The following is a 17279-nucleotide window of genomic DNA, read 5'->3' on the forward strand; positions in this document are numbered from 1 at the left end:
TCAAGCCTAAGTGAACTATGTCCATGTGCATGCACAAACTCATGGTACAAACAGTGAACCAGTTAATTTTCTGGGGAAAACTACACTTACATTAACTGAATTTTTAATCTGCTTCCCAATGTGAGGCAAATTTATGGAACTATTCTGCATTGCCTCTAGTTCCTTGGTGTTTATTTTTGCCTGTAGTCTGAATTGAGAACCAAAATCTTTGAACAGAGTTGGGAGGAAAGGATGACCTCTACTACTTTATGACCTCTACCTCTAAGAATTTGTGAACAAGGAGCTTTGACTATCCAGATTCCATCAACTTCCTGTAGTATGCTATTTTAAAATGTTCTGTGAGTTGTTGAATGGATATATCTGACTGGTAAGAAAAAAGGATCAGCAGTCCACAACCCAAGGAGAGGGAGGGCGGGCAAGTCCATATAGCTAGAGGTTAGCATATAGCATCCTGAAGTTCTGTACAAAGACTACATAAATTGGGGAAATTGTAGAGGGCTGTGGACTAATTTTCAACCATCCCTACAACACAGAAGATATCCACAGAGAATATGTTCCAGGGTGGGAGCCTTTCTTAAGAATTTTTTTTTTTTTTTTTTGGCTCTAATGCTTCAATATGTTGTCTTGAGGGTGCAATTATGTCCATGGATATTTAGTTGTTGCAGTGAGATAATGGCATAATTCATTGAGCATGTCTCATTTAATTCAGAATTTTGGCACTCTTTTCCCCTATCATTCCACAATGAAAAAAGCAGCAATTTAGTTGAGGAAAACAAATGAAAGTATAAATCATGAAGTGAAAATGGCTTAGGGCAGCCAAAGTTCCCCAGCAAGGTTTGCTATAAATACAAGTTAATTATAATTGTCTGAGACATGATGGAGGTATGCCTGTATCTTTTACAAGAAATCCAGTTGGATATAACTACTAATACAAAATATTTTTTAAATTCAAGCTGAACTGTAATTTCTATTGCACTGTGATCAAATGTATTTGTTCTAAGTTTCATTATGATGTTCTCATCTGAGAAGGCTATGATCAGGCAGAGTTTCTCTTCTTTCTTTCACTCCACCTTACATGGATAGGATATAAATTTAATGACCTTTCTGTTAAATTAAATAGTGAGAAATATCAACTGTGTTTCCTACTGAGCTGTATTCCTCCTCAGAGAACCTGTTTTCCAGTCTTTAGAGGAAGCAATTCCAACCCTCTTCCATAACTGGAGTTAATGAAATCCACCAGTATAATTTGAAGAATTACTTTCCTGTATTCATGCAGGGTCCTGGTGCTTGTCAACAGGGTGGTACAGCAGAAGATTGCTTGGCATTTTTGCCCAGCAATCAAAATTCAGCCAAGCTGCTACCAAGAGAAATAATTTTAGAAAAAGAAAGGCAAGCTGTTACAGACCTGAGTTAGTGAAAAGAAGCCTTGTTCTGACTAGAAAGGAGCAGAATGGTTTTGTGTTAATGAAAATAGTCTGAAGTTGACACCCGACAATATTTTAAAATTGAAGTTTTAAATCCTTGTTTCTGCAGGTTAGGGACATGAGCTGTAAAGCAGTAAACAACTACACTTGACAGTTCATCACTGATCAGTGCTGATATGTCAAGCCAAGTAAAATCCTTTGTGGGAGCAAGTCAATAATCAGCAAATTAGGTACATGATTAACCTGAGACAACAAGATGCAGTTCCTGTCTGAGAACCCTGCTGAGATTTAACCTTCTCAGTATTACTGTTTAGCAAATATTCCAAATGCCTGGTTTAGTCAGTCAAACTGATGTAGCTGTAAACTTGTCTAGAAGCAGCCTTGTATGCCATGTGCATAGGGAATGGAGCTCTAAAAGAGCGGTAAAAATGCAGTTTTGAGTGGCAAGCAGACTAGAAACAGGAATGCATTGCTTTCAAGCAAAATTCTTCCAACCTGTGTAGTACTACACAGAAATAACAAAATACACATTGCTTAATTGATCAATGGGAAATTAGTAGAAGATAGTCATATTAATAAAATTGATAATGTATAGAAAATTAACTGTAAATGTCAAATAATGCATGAAGGGACTTTACAGATATTACAGCAATTATGATGTTACCACACACTGCATGTTGATAGAACATTCCAAATGACATGAAATAAGGTAACCTTATAGAAACATCACTGTGATGTCTGAAGAAGGCAGTTCATGGAGTTGTATTGTTTTCTTTTCCAGCAGAGTGATTTATACTTACAAATTTTTCATGTCAAAATGGAAACTGTTTTAATTTTCATTTAGAACAGGAAATGGCATTATATCAAATAACTTGAATAGCTGAGGAACTTCAGTGTTACCTTGTTTTTAGCAAGTGCTCAAACACATTTAGGTGCTCTGACCACCTTAAAGCTACCTGATGGCAACTGTGCTGGTGTTACCGAATGCTGTGCTGCATTGTACTGGTTGTGTTGTGTCACATTCAAATGTTGAAACAAATTGGTTTGCTGTCACTGAGGGTATCAGATGTTTCATGGGTGTATTTTAATGAATAATTACCAACTGGATTTTATGAAGAACTAATTTTAAAGCACTTTGCAAAAAAGTTTCCCTGACATATGTTTTCTTGGCTGCTTAGGTCTTACAGGGCTCTGGCATAAAGACAGGTGCTAGCCACAATGCCAAACATGTTGTTTTCCTTTTTTTTTTTTTTTTCTCTCCCCCTCCATTTGAATATGCATCCATTATTACAACAAGAAATCTAAGAAGTCTTTCTTTTCCATTCCTAATTTCAAACACTGTTAGAAATTTTGTGGAGGCATGCAAATAGTTTCAAATCTTAGAAAAAAATATTATGAAGGCTCTCTGCATTTTCAGTCTTGACCCCTGCAGGCTCTCTTTGCTTTGCCATGCTTTCACAACTAGTTCACTTCCTGCATACAGCTGGGCTCAGTCGATCTGTGCTATATTGTGCAGTGTAGTCGCTACTGTATAGATACGAGTTCCAAACCTGCCTTGCTGGCTCCCCATGGTTACTGGAAAAATAAAGTCCTTATTAGCCTATGAGTAAAATGCATTGGAGGATAGAAAGCACTGAATTAAGAAATTAAAAAAACATTGCCCAGAAATAACTTAGTATGAGATTTAGGTTTGTAAATAAAGGTATGCAGCATGGTTTTGGTATGCTGTGTAGTAAAAATAAACTCTCTGAGAGTGTGAATTTGGAATTTGTTTAGAGAAGTAGATTGGCAAGTCACTTGCTTATATAGAGCTTTAATCATAGTAAGTACTCCCCTCTGCAGAATTGAACTCTGAAGATGGAGTCATTTGGGAATTCTGTGCATTTTGTTTCTGAGCAGTTTTTGCCATTTTTGTGTGACTGTCAGTATGAAGCCATTTAATATAAAGGATCATAAAGCAAAAAAAAAGGTCAGTGAAATTTCTAAATAACTTCAGAGATTTAGCTTGGTTTTACAGATCCATTCCCTAATTCATGTGATTTAGCTCTCTTCCTTAGCAGTTGTGTGTGTTAGATTAAAAGTTCCACAGTTGCTTCTTAGTGACCATGAAAGTACTTTCATTCTTTTTCTAGATGGGTCTTCTAATCTATGCATATTTGTCAATAAGTAGCTTTAAACCAAGAGTGATATCTTCAGCACATTATATAAAAGTGATAAATCATGCAAGTGTTGTAAATCAAGAAATCAACAGGACCACAAGAAACAAAATTATGATTCAGCCAACCAAGTGAAGAAATCTTAATCCGATTATGAATTCACAGTACCATTTTGGTGACCCTTCAGAATCAAGGATTTTAGATTTTAGGGTACATATACCTGGTACTTGCTGACACATTAAGATTTGTACACCCAGGGAACCACCAGCAGATACATTATCTTCCTTCTTTTTAACTCAGTCCTAAGGAATCCAAACAGGGATAAAAATGTATTGTTTTTCTCTGTATCAGTTTGCACCGACACTTCACCATTCATAAAGTTCTTCAGATTTAGTAATTTTGGTTTTGCCTAAGCTTGAAATAGTTCTTCATAGCTTGATTAAAGAGGGGCAATACCAGTCTTAACTTTATGAAAGTTAAAATGGTAGCCTTGTGGGGAGTCATGCCGATGGACCTGCTCTCACTACGTCACACCCCATCATTGTGAAAAGAGATTCTACGGCTAAAACTACTTCAAGCAGTTTCAGCCTGAATAGTCTTCCCCTTCGATCTTGCCAACTGCTGAGCCTCCTCTACTATATGAGGTAGAATCAGCATCAAACAGAGGGGAGGCAGAGGAACCTGTCAGCACAAGCAGAGACGAACAGCATGTTGCCAGTGAGAAATGTCAGCTTTTATTGCTACTTCCTTAGTTGACCCTTTGTGAACAATTGTTCTGAAGAGCAAGATTTCTTTTTCCCAAGGTGTTGCCCAAGTAATAACATTTCCCAAGGAGATGATGAGTCTGTCCTTAACCTCTGACTGCTAGACAATAGGTTTTAGCAATTTTTCCAAATGTCATTGATTTAAGAGAAAGATATACGTGTGTTTGGCACCTCTGATTCTCTGAAAGTTACTGACATGCCAGAATTCTCTAAATCTCTGCCATGTGTTGGCTTAATTGTACTAATTTACCTGTTTTACTTTCTCCTGCAAAAATCATGTGTGAAAAAAGGGTCAAGTGGATGGCAATCTGATATTAACTGTTGGTGAAACTTTTTGATCCACTTCTCTTTCCCATGATTAAAGGCAAAGGAAGGAGTGGATAACGCACTCACTGTGACAGTAGCTTTCAACGTTAGTAGACCTGGGCTCAAATTTGTACCCTGCCATGTATTTCCTTTGTGGCTGCATATTGTTGTCAGGTCCATGTTTTTAACAGGAAGGTACTAGTACTTACATACTTTTCCCTTTGTTGTAAGGCCAAGGACTCTATATTGCTCATGTATAACTGTTACAAAATTTCAAACAGGTCAGCTTTAGATAGATGTGTAGCATGGCCTTAAAGTGTTAAATCAGTCTGTCTGTCTGTCTTTTCTGCTAGAAGAAAGAATCTTCATTGTTTTAATTGCATATTGTGTGTCATTTGCTAGAACTCACTGTTAGTGAGTGAAATACAGTGTGCAAGACAGCCCTCTGTGGATGTTTAGTCTGTTTAAGAAGCAAGATTACAGTTTTCTCTTTAAACTGAAAGTAAATAAAGGTTTATGTTTTCTCAGTGCTGTTACAAGAACAGACTCTATATGCTAGAGATAACAGAGGAAAATGCAATGAAACTACTAGCAGGCAAGCACATACTATTACTATATTTTATTGAACACATACATCTTTCTTTAGACATGTCTTTCTATCTCTATCTACTCCTACACAGATAAATGTGTCTAAAACAAGATGTGTTTTCATAGGGGACTTGTTATACAACTATCAAAAGGTTAGATAGATTGTTTTTGTTGTTTCTTAAGGGCTTTCCTTAGATAGGAACCATGAGAGCCGATAAGTTGAGTATAGCATCAGCTTGAGAGTTCCGGAATCACAGACGTTAAAGACAGAAGAAAAGCCTATTAGGACAGATAGTCTAGTTGCTTTGTTATGCAGAGTTATCCAGTGTTGTAGATTAACCAATATTTCTTCCAGTCCTGTTTAACTGTGTAATACAGTGGCATCTCCACTGGGAGGCTATTACTGAGCTTAATATACGGGAAGCTTATCTGACATTCATCTTAAATTTCTTTCTTTCTTTTTTTAGTTTCATGCCATTAATGATGGCATCCCTCTTATACTCTAAATAATCACTTGCTCTGTTTGATCCCTTTTCCAAAGATTAATGTAATGTTCTACCTTATTTGGAAACCACCCAACCAGAAAATCTCAGTTTTCCTAAATATAAATTCAATTCCTTCAGCCACTTGATTTGTGTTATTCCTTTCCATGCTCACTCTGGTTTTTGTATTCTACTTGCACCTGATTGTTCTGTGTACAAAAACTCAGGTAAGCAACTCTTACTCTGTGATGTCAAACTTGTACAGTGTATTTTTATCAAGTGCTGAGTTACCTAACATTAGACAAACACATTTCCTGTTTGTGCTGTTCCTGTTTGTTTTCATGTTCTGGGGGCTTCCATTCAATTTTATGACTGAAGCTACATCTGAGACTTCTGTCCCTCTTGCAGCAAGAATTTATTCTAGGCGATTGCTTAGACAAGAGTGTGTGTCTCATAGGTTGAAACTTTCCAGCTTTGAAGGCTGTGTATGAGCCTGAACTTCGATGGGTCAAATAACTGATTTCAACTTCTTTATCAAAACCTAGCCTGTCAAGAAATGCTATTTGTACGTTTTTTGATCACCTATGCAGAACGAAGATGCATAATTCTATGTCACTGTTTAAGAAAGGGTAAGAGTCACAATCTCTTTGTATTCTATAGTTGACTAGTAAATTTTAGTTTCACATTGACATATCTTCCAGAAATACCATTTTATGACAAGGTAGAAGAGAAAATATAGTGTGAGATTTTGAGATGAAATATCATTCTTTATTCAGGTCTGTTTGGGGTTTTGTTTGTGTTCTTTTTTTTTTTTTTTTTCTTTCCTGTTTTTTTACCCTGCAGTATGATTTCATGGAACGCTTGGATGGGAAAGAGAAATGGAGTGTGGTGGAGTCCCCACGGGAACGTCGAAGTATTCAGACCCTTGTTCAGAATGAGGCTGTGTTTGTTCAGTACTTGGATGTGGGTTTGTGGCACCTGGCATTTTACAATGATGGCAAGGACAAAGAAGTTGTCTCTTTCAGTACAGTCATTTTGGGTAGGTATCTCCACCAGCTGAGCATTTCTCTTCTCTGTTTATACCTTCCCTACTTAAAGTCATAATGCTTTCTTGCAGTCTTCAATATTTGGCCAGTTTATCCTTATGTTATGTTGTGCATTTTATTTCTCAACACTGCTCTGTCAGAAAACCTGTAAAGGGGTGCTGAGTGTAATTTGCTGATTTCTCTTTTAAGATTTTAGCATTCTCGTAGATCTTGAGTTTAGTTCTGGAAAACGAGACTCAGATAAGTTCAGTCTGGGTTGAAGCATTCCCTAGTTAATATTCCTCTCCCTTATCTCTGTCATTTTTACACTACTTATTTGCTTCTCTGGAGAAGCTTCTTTACACCCAGGTGGAATTGTATCCAACAGGAGAGCTGTTTAATCTTAGTAGAAAGACAGCACAAGAAACTGATACCTGCGAATGAGGTTATTGTTTGCAGTCACCCCAGAGATTGAGTCAGTTAATTAGCTATATGCTGTTTTGCAGCTTGCTACTCACCTAATAATGGGTCATGTCCTCAACATGTTGGAATCAAGAGCAGAAGAACATCTAGCCTGTGATCTGAGAAGCCTGCAGTTTTGTTGGAAGAATAGGGTTACATTTAGTTGAAAATCAAACCGAGTCTAAATTCTCCAAGTTTTATTAGAAGATTTGATGAACTTTGAAGCACTTAATAAACTTCACTAATATCTTGTCACAGTGGAATGAAAAAATTCTGAGATAGTCTATGGGCTATTCTGTCCTGGCTGGTGAAGAGTTAACTGACCCTATATTTTATAAATCTGTAATTCCTGTTAGTTTAGGGAAAGTGAAACTGCAAAAAGTCCAAGTGAGTTTTTAAACTTGATGAAAAATAGTTGGAGGTCTTTTCCAGTCTTGCCTGATTAGTGATTTGAAGCTTAATTTTTTCCTTTTACATTAGTTCAGTTTGTTGGCTTATGTCCCAAAGGGTGTAGGAAGATAGCCAGTACTGTGTCGTGAAGTATGAATACAATTGTTTCTGTTAACCTCAGTTAAGATGAAAAAATTATTTTTATTCCATAGATTATATATGGTTTTGTAAGAGTTACTAGGTGTTATGCATGTTGATATATACATTTGTGTATTTGCCCACAGAAGGCTTTTTTTTCTTCTCGAATAACAAGAACATTTGTGCTTATATCTTGTTATGCCCCTGTTGTGCTTAGAAAACCTTCAGATATGATAAGCTGTCCTTAAAAGAGTTTCCTGGTCTAGGCTACAGCTTTCAAGAACATCAAAGGTCTGATAGTCAGGTAGACTACTTGATAGTGCAATAATAGTAATTGGACTGAAATGTAGAGAAAAGTATAGTGTTTTATCCAGTTCAGAGGTTCTTCTACACACAGCTAGTATCAGACGTTTCATAATCAAAGGATCTGAGACAGCTGAAAGTTTCTCTCATGTGGAAGAAGAGAAAGAATAACAGAAATTGTTAACTCTCAAACAATACTAAATTTACCATGATTTTGAATACATAGAAAATGCTTTTGTGTGCCATGAAGCAAAATAATGAATAAATCTATAGACAGGCTTCTTCATGAGACAAATTGATATCTTTGAGCATTACTTTTCAATTTTTGTTTTCATTGTTTACAGGAATCATTTCAAGAGGCCAGGCTAATGACATCTCTTTGAAAATTTGCTTCAGTGTTTTTTTTATTTAGTGTCCTGCAACTGTGAAATTAGATTTAAAGTTGTGCTTGAATCTTTTTCCTCTTTTCAGTTTGATTTGACAGAAAAATACTCTGTATGGTTCTGCTAGTTCCAAATCCAAAATTCATTTTCTGTGTCATACAACTGCTATTTGTTTGGTTCCTGGGACTGACAGAGCCATTTAGTTTGGTACCACAGGTCCCGCAACAACAGGGAGTAATAGTGAGGAGTAACAACATTCAAATTAGATTTTTGTTCCAATAATTTAGTGTTGAAAATATGCTCCACTGAAATCCAATGACTTTCAAATGAAAGTGATTTTAAGAATTAATTTCAAAATTGGAATTATATTTCTGGGTTGTTATTATGCAAAGTAGTATATATATTACCTAAATAATAACAGTAATTGAGGAAAATAAATCTTTTGGTACAGCTAAAATGTTATCATCAGGCTGGTGGGCTTACTTTTCTCAGATTATTGAAGTCATCAACACTTCAGTCAGTCACGTAAGCTCTAGTGTTAAACATTGGCCTCTGTTTTTAGAGACCTTTTCTTCATCCTCCTACATAGCTACTTGCACCTTTTTAATTATTTTTTTTAAGATTAAGAATATTTGCAGAGCAAAAGAGCTCCTCTTCGTCATGTTCAGCAGATATTTCCCCCAGCTTAATTGTTGAGGCTTTAGATGTCTGTAGAAGGAAAAGAAGATACACTTCTTGGGATAATCAGTTTCACATGGAAAAGTGGTTGTACAAGGTCAAAGTCTCACTGAAAAATGGAGGTTGTTGATTTTCCTGATGAAGCATTACATTTTCTATGTAATATGAATTCAAACATAGCTGTAGAGGTCTGAAGAGGCAGTCTTGTGTACTTACTGCAACAGAGGACTTGAGCACTACCAGAAGACTTTGAGATCTAATGGTGCTCAGACACTTAATATGTGACTTTAGTATTTCCCTAGATCTCTACACTTACCCGTGCTGCCATGAAACATGATACCTTTCTGCTTCACCTAAACTTTGATGGTGCTACTGTATTAGGAATTGTTCTTCTAAATATTGAAGACAAAATGAGCTAAATAAAAATTAGGCAAAGAATTTGTAGCCTAAATAGGAACCAACTAATGTGCCTGTGATGCTTGTATTTCAGATTCAGTACAAGACTGCCCACGCAATTGTCATGGGAATGGCGAGTGTGTGTCAGGTGTCTGCCACTGTTTTCCAGGATTTCACGGAGCGGATTGTGCTAAAGGTATCATTTTCCCCCGTTTACAAATAACCACAGTGTGTGTTTGTGATGTATGGATCTATAGTGCCTCCTAGTTAGCATGGATCCAAGCTACATTCAAATAGATCAATATGTTTTTATTTCTTAGATCTCTTGGTTAAATATGATCAGGTGGAAGTCTTGCTACATTGCTGATGAGCTTACATAACTACAACTTTTTTTGTGTCAAAGGTAGTAGGCAGAAATGTCAGAAGATATTTATTTTCTATAGAAGTGGATTAATTTTCATCAATGCTTTCTGATGATTATTAATTGATCTGCAACCGAAGACTGATTATCATCATTGATAGCACATAATGTATATTCTGGCTTGGCTGAGCCTTACTTCTAGTTTGTAGTGTCTTTCTTGCTTATACAATTACTCTTTGATCAAAGGAAGTTCACCTTTTTTAGGAAAATAAGTAGGATTTGATAAAGTCTTAAACCTTTTTTAAGTGTCAATTGTAAATTTTAATGACTAAAACTGAAAGATGCAGAAATGTAAAAGTCGACTATGGATTGGCAGTGTGTGTTTACTAAGTTTTTCTGAGTTTGAGATAGCTGTCGTAGGAAACAGGTTCATAAAGGAGGGCCTCTTTAGTTTATACAGCTAGTAGCACATATGTTGTCTAAATCAATGACTTGGTTGAATTGCCTGCTGTTCCTGAGCACAGTCATAACGTTTTACAGTTTGCTTCCTTCTTAGTTTGTGTGAGATTTAGGCACACTGTCAATATCGTACTTACGGTTGTTTTCCACAGGGTTAGGGTTGTTAGCATTCAAAGAGGGAAAGCCTGGTGTTTGAAAGCTTTTTAGCTTTTTGAAATGCCATGAAGGGCCTTAGAAATGTGCTTATTTCTTCTTAGACACCTGATCCAGTCCTGGGGACAGTTTGTTTTGCCCCACCTCTTTCTCTGGTGTAGCAGGGTGGCATCCAGCATGGCCATGCGTGTCTAGGAAATACTCCTTTACTAGCTTTTGTAGTCGTACTGGAGGAAAAAAATTCCATATTTAGCTCTTAAAGGTGACCCAGTACAAAAAAAAAAAAAAAAAAACAAAACACCCAAGGACCTTGGAAAGCTAGTGATGTTATTTCAGTGCTAGCCCTACTCAATTTAAAGAATGCTTCAAATACAACATGCATGTTGTTTGATTAGCTGAGAAATTAAGACACTTGGCAAATACATAGAGGAGATGTCTGTATATTACAGAGTAAATGGTGTGATAATGTGTGCTATAAATACACATTGACAGCTATATGCATTTCTGTGCTGTTAACCTGTGAAAGTATGCATGCAGTGAGTGTGTGCTTCACTGCTACTCTTCACACATACATGGCCATTAAATCTACTCATTTGCATTTTGAGTTGTGGAGCAATCCTGCATGGTGTACTGAACCTCTGTGTAACACTGTATTCTATGTTAAAGCTAGAAAATACTTCATTGAGGCTATGTCAGATAAATAGCTTTTTTATAAGGTACTTTTCAAATTGTATGTCAGGCTTCTCCTACCCCTCAGTACATTCCCTCTGCTTCCTGTTTTGTCCTTTCTGTGTTGTCTCTTCCCCTTCAAAAGCAGAAATGGTTTCTTGGAAGTTCCTTTCAACTCTCTCAGGGTTTTCTTGTTGGCCATCATGGTACTTCTAAAGAACAAAGAAGATTGACAAACTACATAAAATGACAAAGTGGGTGTCTTGACAGAATTCTCGCGTTTCTGTTCAAGCACATAGCTGCATTATATCTGGATACTATGAGAAGTGTGTGGCTGAGGTAGGGTGTAAAGGCTGTGTGCCTCACCCATTTCACAGGTACTGTCATACCTGTTCTCATGTTGACAAATTTTTCTGCTTACCTGAATGCTGATTATTTGTGAAAGCAGTTTCAGAAGACACTGAAATCAAAATTTGCATTGTATGCATGGTAAAACACAGTAGAACAAGACAGAGAATTAAATCTTTTCTAGCATATTATATGTATGGACACATGTTTAAATACATTTACCATAATGTTAAATTTATATTTAAGCTGTCACAAGTATGGAAGGATAATGATTTTCTCTCCATCTAATTTTTATTTTATTATTATTCCCCTAGCAACACATTTTTCAATGTTTCAGTTCTCCACTTGAAAATAATTTGAGGCAAGACTCAAATGTGGAGAAATGTGGATAAAATGTGAACAAGCTCCACAGATGGCTTTTAGAGCTTGATTCATGCAGTAATACAGCAGTGTAAGAGTTTCACATTGGGTGAAACCCAAGTTTGATAGATATGAATTGTGATCCTTTATACCAGTGAATCCTCAGTTACAGGGCTGATCTTGAGGGCAACAGAGGCAATGAATCTTGAGGGGAGTAATCTGCAAACTATTTGCAGATGGTGCTCAGGTACTTCCTCTACTATTTTACTCCATCCATGTAGTTCTAAAAGATAAAAATTAAGGAAATCTGTGAGAGACAGCACAGATTTTACTTCAGATACATTAGCCCCAGGAAAATACCATGACGATTATTAGAAAGATATGAACTTTTGACCCAACCTGCAGGCTGAAATACACTTTCATACCTTGATTAAAGTGGAGGAAATTTCACCCTCTCAAAAACTCTTGCCAAATACCTGAAGGTTTTATTTCTCCACTTATCTATGGAAGTAACTTATTCTCAGGTAGCCAGTACCAACAGATTTACTCCGTCCTTGCTCAGGCAAGATTCCCTTTGAAATCATTTGGAGTTTAACCTAATTAAGAATTCCATTTAACACACAAAAAAGGTAATGATACATTTTAATCTCATGTGGATAAAATATGACATATAAAGAAAATGTGGATAGTTAAAGTCAGTGGAAGATTTGCTGTAAATGGAACTGCACTGTGAGTAATATCTCATACACAATTAGCTGTAGGAGTTATTGATAAGAAATGATGCAATGGCCAAGGATCGCTTAAAGAATCACACGTGCAGCCATGATTATGATTTTTTTTTTTTAATTTCTTTTTCTGTAACCTGTATGACATAACCGCCCAAGTATATCAAGATGTCCTTCTTCCTTAGGGTTCCCATTGTTAATGTCTGATAATAGTTTGGTCTTTCAACTGCAAAGTTTTGTGGTAAATCTGCAAGCAGGCATCGTTCATCATGTCCTGCTTTTTACCACTTGTAGAGTTCAAGTGTTACAAAGAGTTGGATTCCTTGAAGTGACTCAGAGTTGGCTGTAATTTCATTTCATTGCATAATACTTTTGAAGGGCATTCGACACTTACACTCCTTTAACAAAAATACTTCCAAAGACACTGTCATATAATGTTTTGCAAATGTGTTCGGAGCCCCCTTTAATTTTTCATTTTAAAATACTAGGATTTGAATCTTAAGCATATTTAGCTGATCTGAAAAGGTGAAACAGTGTACCATCACACAAGATTTCTATGTTGACATGATGAGCATAACCTGTTAAGAGATGATGTCCAATTTGTAAAAGAAGGAAAATAAAAAGTGAGTCAAATAGCTCATGTTAGCTGCCAAGAAGCTGCCATTTAACAGAAACTTTTAGTTGATTATGTAATGTATTAAGAACATGTTTAATATTTTAATCTAAATGGGTTGAAAGGTTTTGGAGTTTTTAAACCAGAAATTTGTACCATGTTTGATCATTTGACTTTTTAATCTGATTTTAAGAACTCTAATGATTCAGATTTATGTTATACGCAGTTTCTTTTCATGTTCTGCTTGTGTGGGTTTTTCATTATTTTATTTTCATTCTGTTTGTTTTTGGCTTACTGGCAAAGGACGGCGCCACTTTAATAAGTATAAAAAGAAGGGTAGGTTTTTTTAAAACTTCTTTTTATTTCTTTTGCAACATCTATTTAGTTTGAAATAGCTACTAAGCTGTAAAGTGTAGTCTATCTCTTTTTGAATTTATTCTAATGGATTAGCTGTTTCTGATGATTGCCTACACCACAATGAGAGTTCCTACCACTTCCCTTTTCTTTGTTATGTGTGTGCTGTTAATATCTGTATAAAAATGTAAAAAGTTGACAATTATTAGGTAAGTAAGATATAATTGCTAGAAGTAGCAACTTTTGCTTTTTCTCAGTTGTTATTCAAATTTCAGTTGTTTGGGACTCTACTTGCTCTGAGGTTATTCAGAGGCTTATTGCTTGGGCAATAGTGCATAAAGTAATGGGTTTTTGTCCATTGAATACTCTGCTGGAAACTGTTCTCTTAGTGCCATGTCCAGAATGCTCCTAGTGGCATAAGAGGTTCTGGGAGTGATTGCAGTGGGGAAAACATGAACTTCGGAGTGCGTCTTGCTGATAATTCAGTACTCATTGTTATTCATTGTTGTAGAGCATGTGGCCCACATGAATGAATGGTGTCCAGCATAAGCTGGTAACATATAGGAGTTAGAATTTCCTCTCTATATAGGGAAAACAATATTTGCTTTCATAACTTGGCTAGAAGCTTTAGGAACTGAAAATAATGCAAGCAGACAGAAGCTCCCTGGATGTTGAAGGGAAAGGTGAGAGGAGATACTGAATAGCCTTTCTCCTTTCTCTGTCCTACATATGTCCATAGCCTGACAGAAGAGATGGGACCTGTGGCGAGGCAGCAGTGTGAGTCTTCCGTGGCACAGTCGAACTGGCAAATGTGTCTTGTGCTATTCAAGTGAATCACTCCAAATTTATGCAATAACAGATTATAAATCAGACAAGTGAAGTAGATTGCATTAAACATGATGGTACCCAAAGCAGATTGGTTTGGCAGAGAAAAGAGTGGGAGAAGAATAATAGTATAAGAAAAAAGCCATTTTTATGGCATTATAGAGATTGTCATGAATAATAGTACTTGTTAAAGCTAATCTATTGTGGCTAGTGCTTTACAAGCAAAACAAATAAATAAAAACAGTGTCTACCTCCAGGGATTTACCATTTCAGTACAGGTTGAAAGGGAATGAATGAGAACCAATTGACAGATGTGGAGATATAAAGAAAAAATGTGATAGGCAGTGTTATAAGCACACTAGCAGTGTAACTGTTGTCCATTTTGGGGAACATTGTGGAAAAGGCAGTTTTAAAAGGAATAATGGGGCAGATAGATAACATTGTGTGGATAATGGAAGGCAAATGGGGCATCCAAAGGAGACAAGCATATGAGAGAGCTCAGAAAAGCTCTGAAGTCAGAAAGTCAGAAAATTTGACTTTCAAAAGCATTATAAGTCATAGAGAGGCTGAAGTCGGAATTCTAGCAGTGAGTGGTCTGGGGTGTAGCAGGTCTATAAATGAAGTTCATGTTCCATGTGACATGAAGAAAGGACCTGAAAGAGGACTGGGAAAGAAGAGCCACGTAACTGAAGGTTAGATTAACAGCATGATTTTTGAGGAGCTGTTGCACACAGACATGACTGAAGCAGACTGAATTTATCAGTGTTGGAGAAAAAGGTGTTGATTTAATTGGATCTTTGCTGAAAGCTAGGGCAGGAATCCTAATAGAGACATGCAGTGCAGAATAAATCTGTAAGACTGTGTCAAAGCCTGAATGTAATAATAGAATCATAGAATGTTGTGAGTTGGAAGGGACTCACAAGGATCATTGAGTCCAACTCTTGCTCTAGCATAGGACCACTGCAAGATTCACACCATGTGTCTGAGGGCACATGTTGTCCAAATGCTTCTGGAATATTGTCAGGCTTGGTGCCATGACCACCTCCCTGGGGAGCCTATTCCAGCGCTCCACCACCCTCTGGGTGAAGAACCTTTTCCTAATGTCCAAACTAAACTTGCCCTGGCACATCTTCCTGCTGTTTCCCCTGGTCCTATCATTGGTCACTAGAGAGAAGAGGCCAGGACCCACCCCTCCTCTTCCCCTTGTGAAGAAGTTCTAGACCGCAATGAGATCTCCTCTCAGTCTCCTCTTCTCCAGGCTAAACAAACCAAGTGACTTCAGCCTCTTCTCGTACAGCATCCCCTCTAAGCCCTTCACCAATTTAGTGGTCTCCTCTGGACACTCTCCAGTAGCTTTAGATCCTTTTCATACTGTGGTGCCCAAAACCGCACACAGGACTCAAGGTGAGGCTGCACCAGTGCAGAGTAGAACAGGTTGATCACCTCCCTCAGCTGGCTCACAATGCAATGCTGGATGCACCCAGGACACGGTTGGCCCTCCTGGCTACCAGGACACATGTAGGCTCACGTTCAACTTGCCATCAGCCAGAACCCTCAAGTCCCTCTCTGCAGGGCTGCTCTCCAGCCTCTCATTCCCCAGTCTGTATATGTGTACCAGGTGCAAAATCTGACACTTGTCCTTATTAAAATTCATAGAGTTGGTGATTGCCTCACTCTCTGATTTATCTACATCTCTCTGCAGGGTCTCTCTGCCCTCGAGAGTGTCCACAGGACCTCCCAATTTGGTGTAATCGGCAAACTTTGTTAGCAGTGCTTCAAGGCCTATATCCAAGTCAATTGATGAAGACGAGGAAATGAATGAGTTAAAAATAATATCCAGATTATGAACCTGAATGACAAGTAGAAAGATGATATTGTCCACTGTGACAGATCAAGAATGCAAGGAGGGCTGACAAGTACTGGGTTGGAGAGAAAAGAGAAATTGGAGAAATAACAGCTTTATTGACAAGCATTTTATGTGTTCATAATCATAGCATCTCTCATCACTTACATAAAAAAAAAGTGTGCTTTTCTTTGGAAATAAGGCATTTATGACTTGTCACCCACACATATCTTGCATTCTTTCTTGCAGCTGACAAAATTCAGCGTGTTCAGCTTCTCTCTTAGCTTCTCTTCCTGGGTGGGTTTGTTTCTGGGTTTTGTGTGTTTATGTGTGTATGTGTGCCAACTTACGTATGTGCTGCAGGAGCAGCACAGCCCTGGCTTGTCATTCAAATCTTCTCTCTCAGTGGGTGGAAGCATTATTTTGATACTTGAACAGACAAGGCTGTCTTTGGCAATGTTCCTCTCCAGCAGTTCCCACCTCTCTGACTCAGTACCTTAAAATGCCTTTGTTACAAATTTTCTTCTTGTTTTCCCAGTCTCATATTTTATTAGCAGATGTTTTTCATCTCTGGCAAACTGATCATGTCCTCGCTTGCCTTCTAATGAGTTCTATGTACAGGACAGTGCTTGCCTGTCTGCCCTCAGTTTTCTTTTTACAGAACTGCAGTACACTCTGGAAAGGGTTTTGTTCCTTTAACTGTGCCTAAAATAATTACAGAATAAATAAATGGACATATAACCTATTTTGACAATGATTGACAGGCATTGCCATCTATCGGCTGCTAGCTTGCCTGCATGAAATGAGATAGTAGCTTTGATCCAGTGTCAGGTAGACAAGTAGAGCAAACACAAAATCCAGCACTCTGACTCTTTCTAATTGGCAATTTAAACCAGAGCCAAGAACTGAAGGGGTCGCAGGCTGAATTTTTTCTGATTGTTAGTGGTCATGGATCCAAAAGGGGCTCAAGGCATAATCAGTAGTGCAACAAGGAACAGAATACAGGAACCATCATTTCTAGTCTGCACTTTCCTCATCAATCCTCATTAATTCTGTCGGAGATTAGAGGTAAAA

The 17279-nt window shown here is 37.4% G+C and overlaps 1 protein-coding gene across 1 annotated transcript in view; it reads left to right on the forward strand.

Moving 5' to 3' along the window:
• LOC104529297 (teneurin-2-like) overlaps positions 1 to 17279 on the forward strand; it is a gene marked incomplete at its 5' end in the record, with an annotated part of 38309 nt that overhangs the window by 1567 nt on the left and 19463 nt on the right. Inside the window, 2 exons of the mRNA XM_010173569.1 lie at positions 6564 to 6759; positions 9590 to 9691. Of these exons, the coding sequence (XP_010171871.1) occupies positions 6564 to 6759; positions 9590 to 9691 (298 nt within the window). The remainder of the gene's footprint in view (positions 1 to 6563; positions 6760 to 9589; positions 9692 to 17279) is intronic.

Source organism: Antrostomus carolinensis, unplaced genomic scaffold, assembly GCF_000700745.2.
Source record: "Antrostomus carolinensis isolate BGI_N321 unplaced genomic scaffold, ASM70074v2 scaffold21178, whole genome shotgun sequence".
Classification (NCBI taxonomy): domain Eukaryota; kingdom Metazoa; phylum Chordata; class Aves; order Caprimulgiformes; family Caprimulgidae; genus Antrostomus; species Antrostomus carolinensis.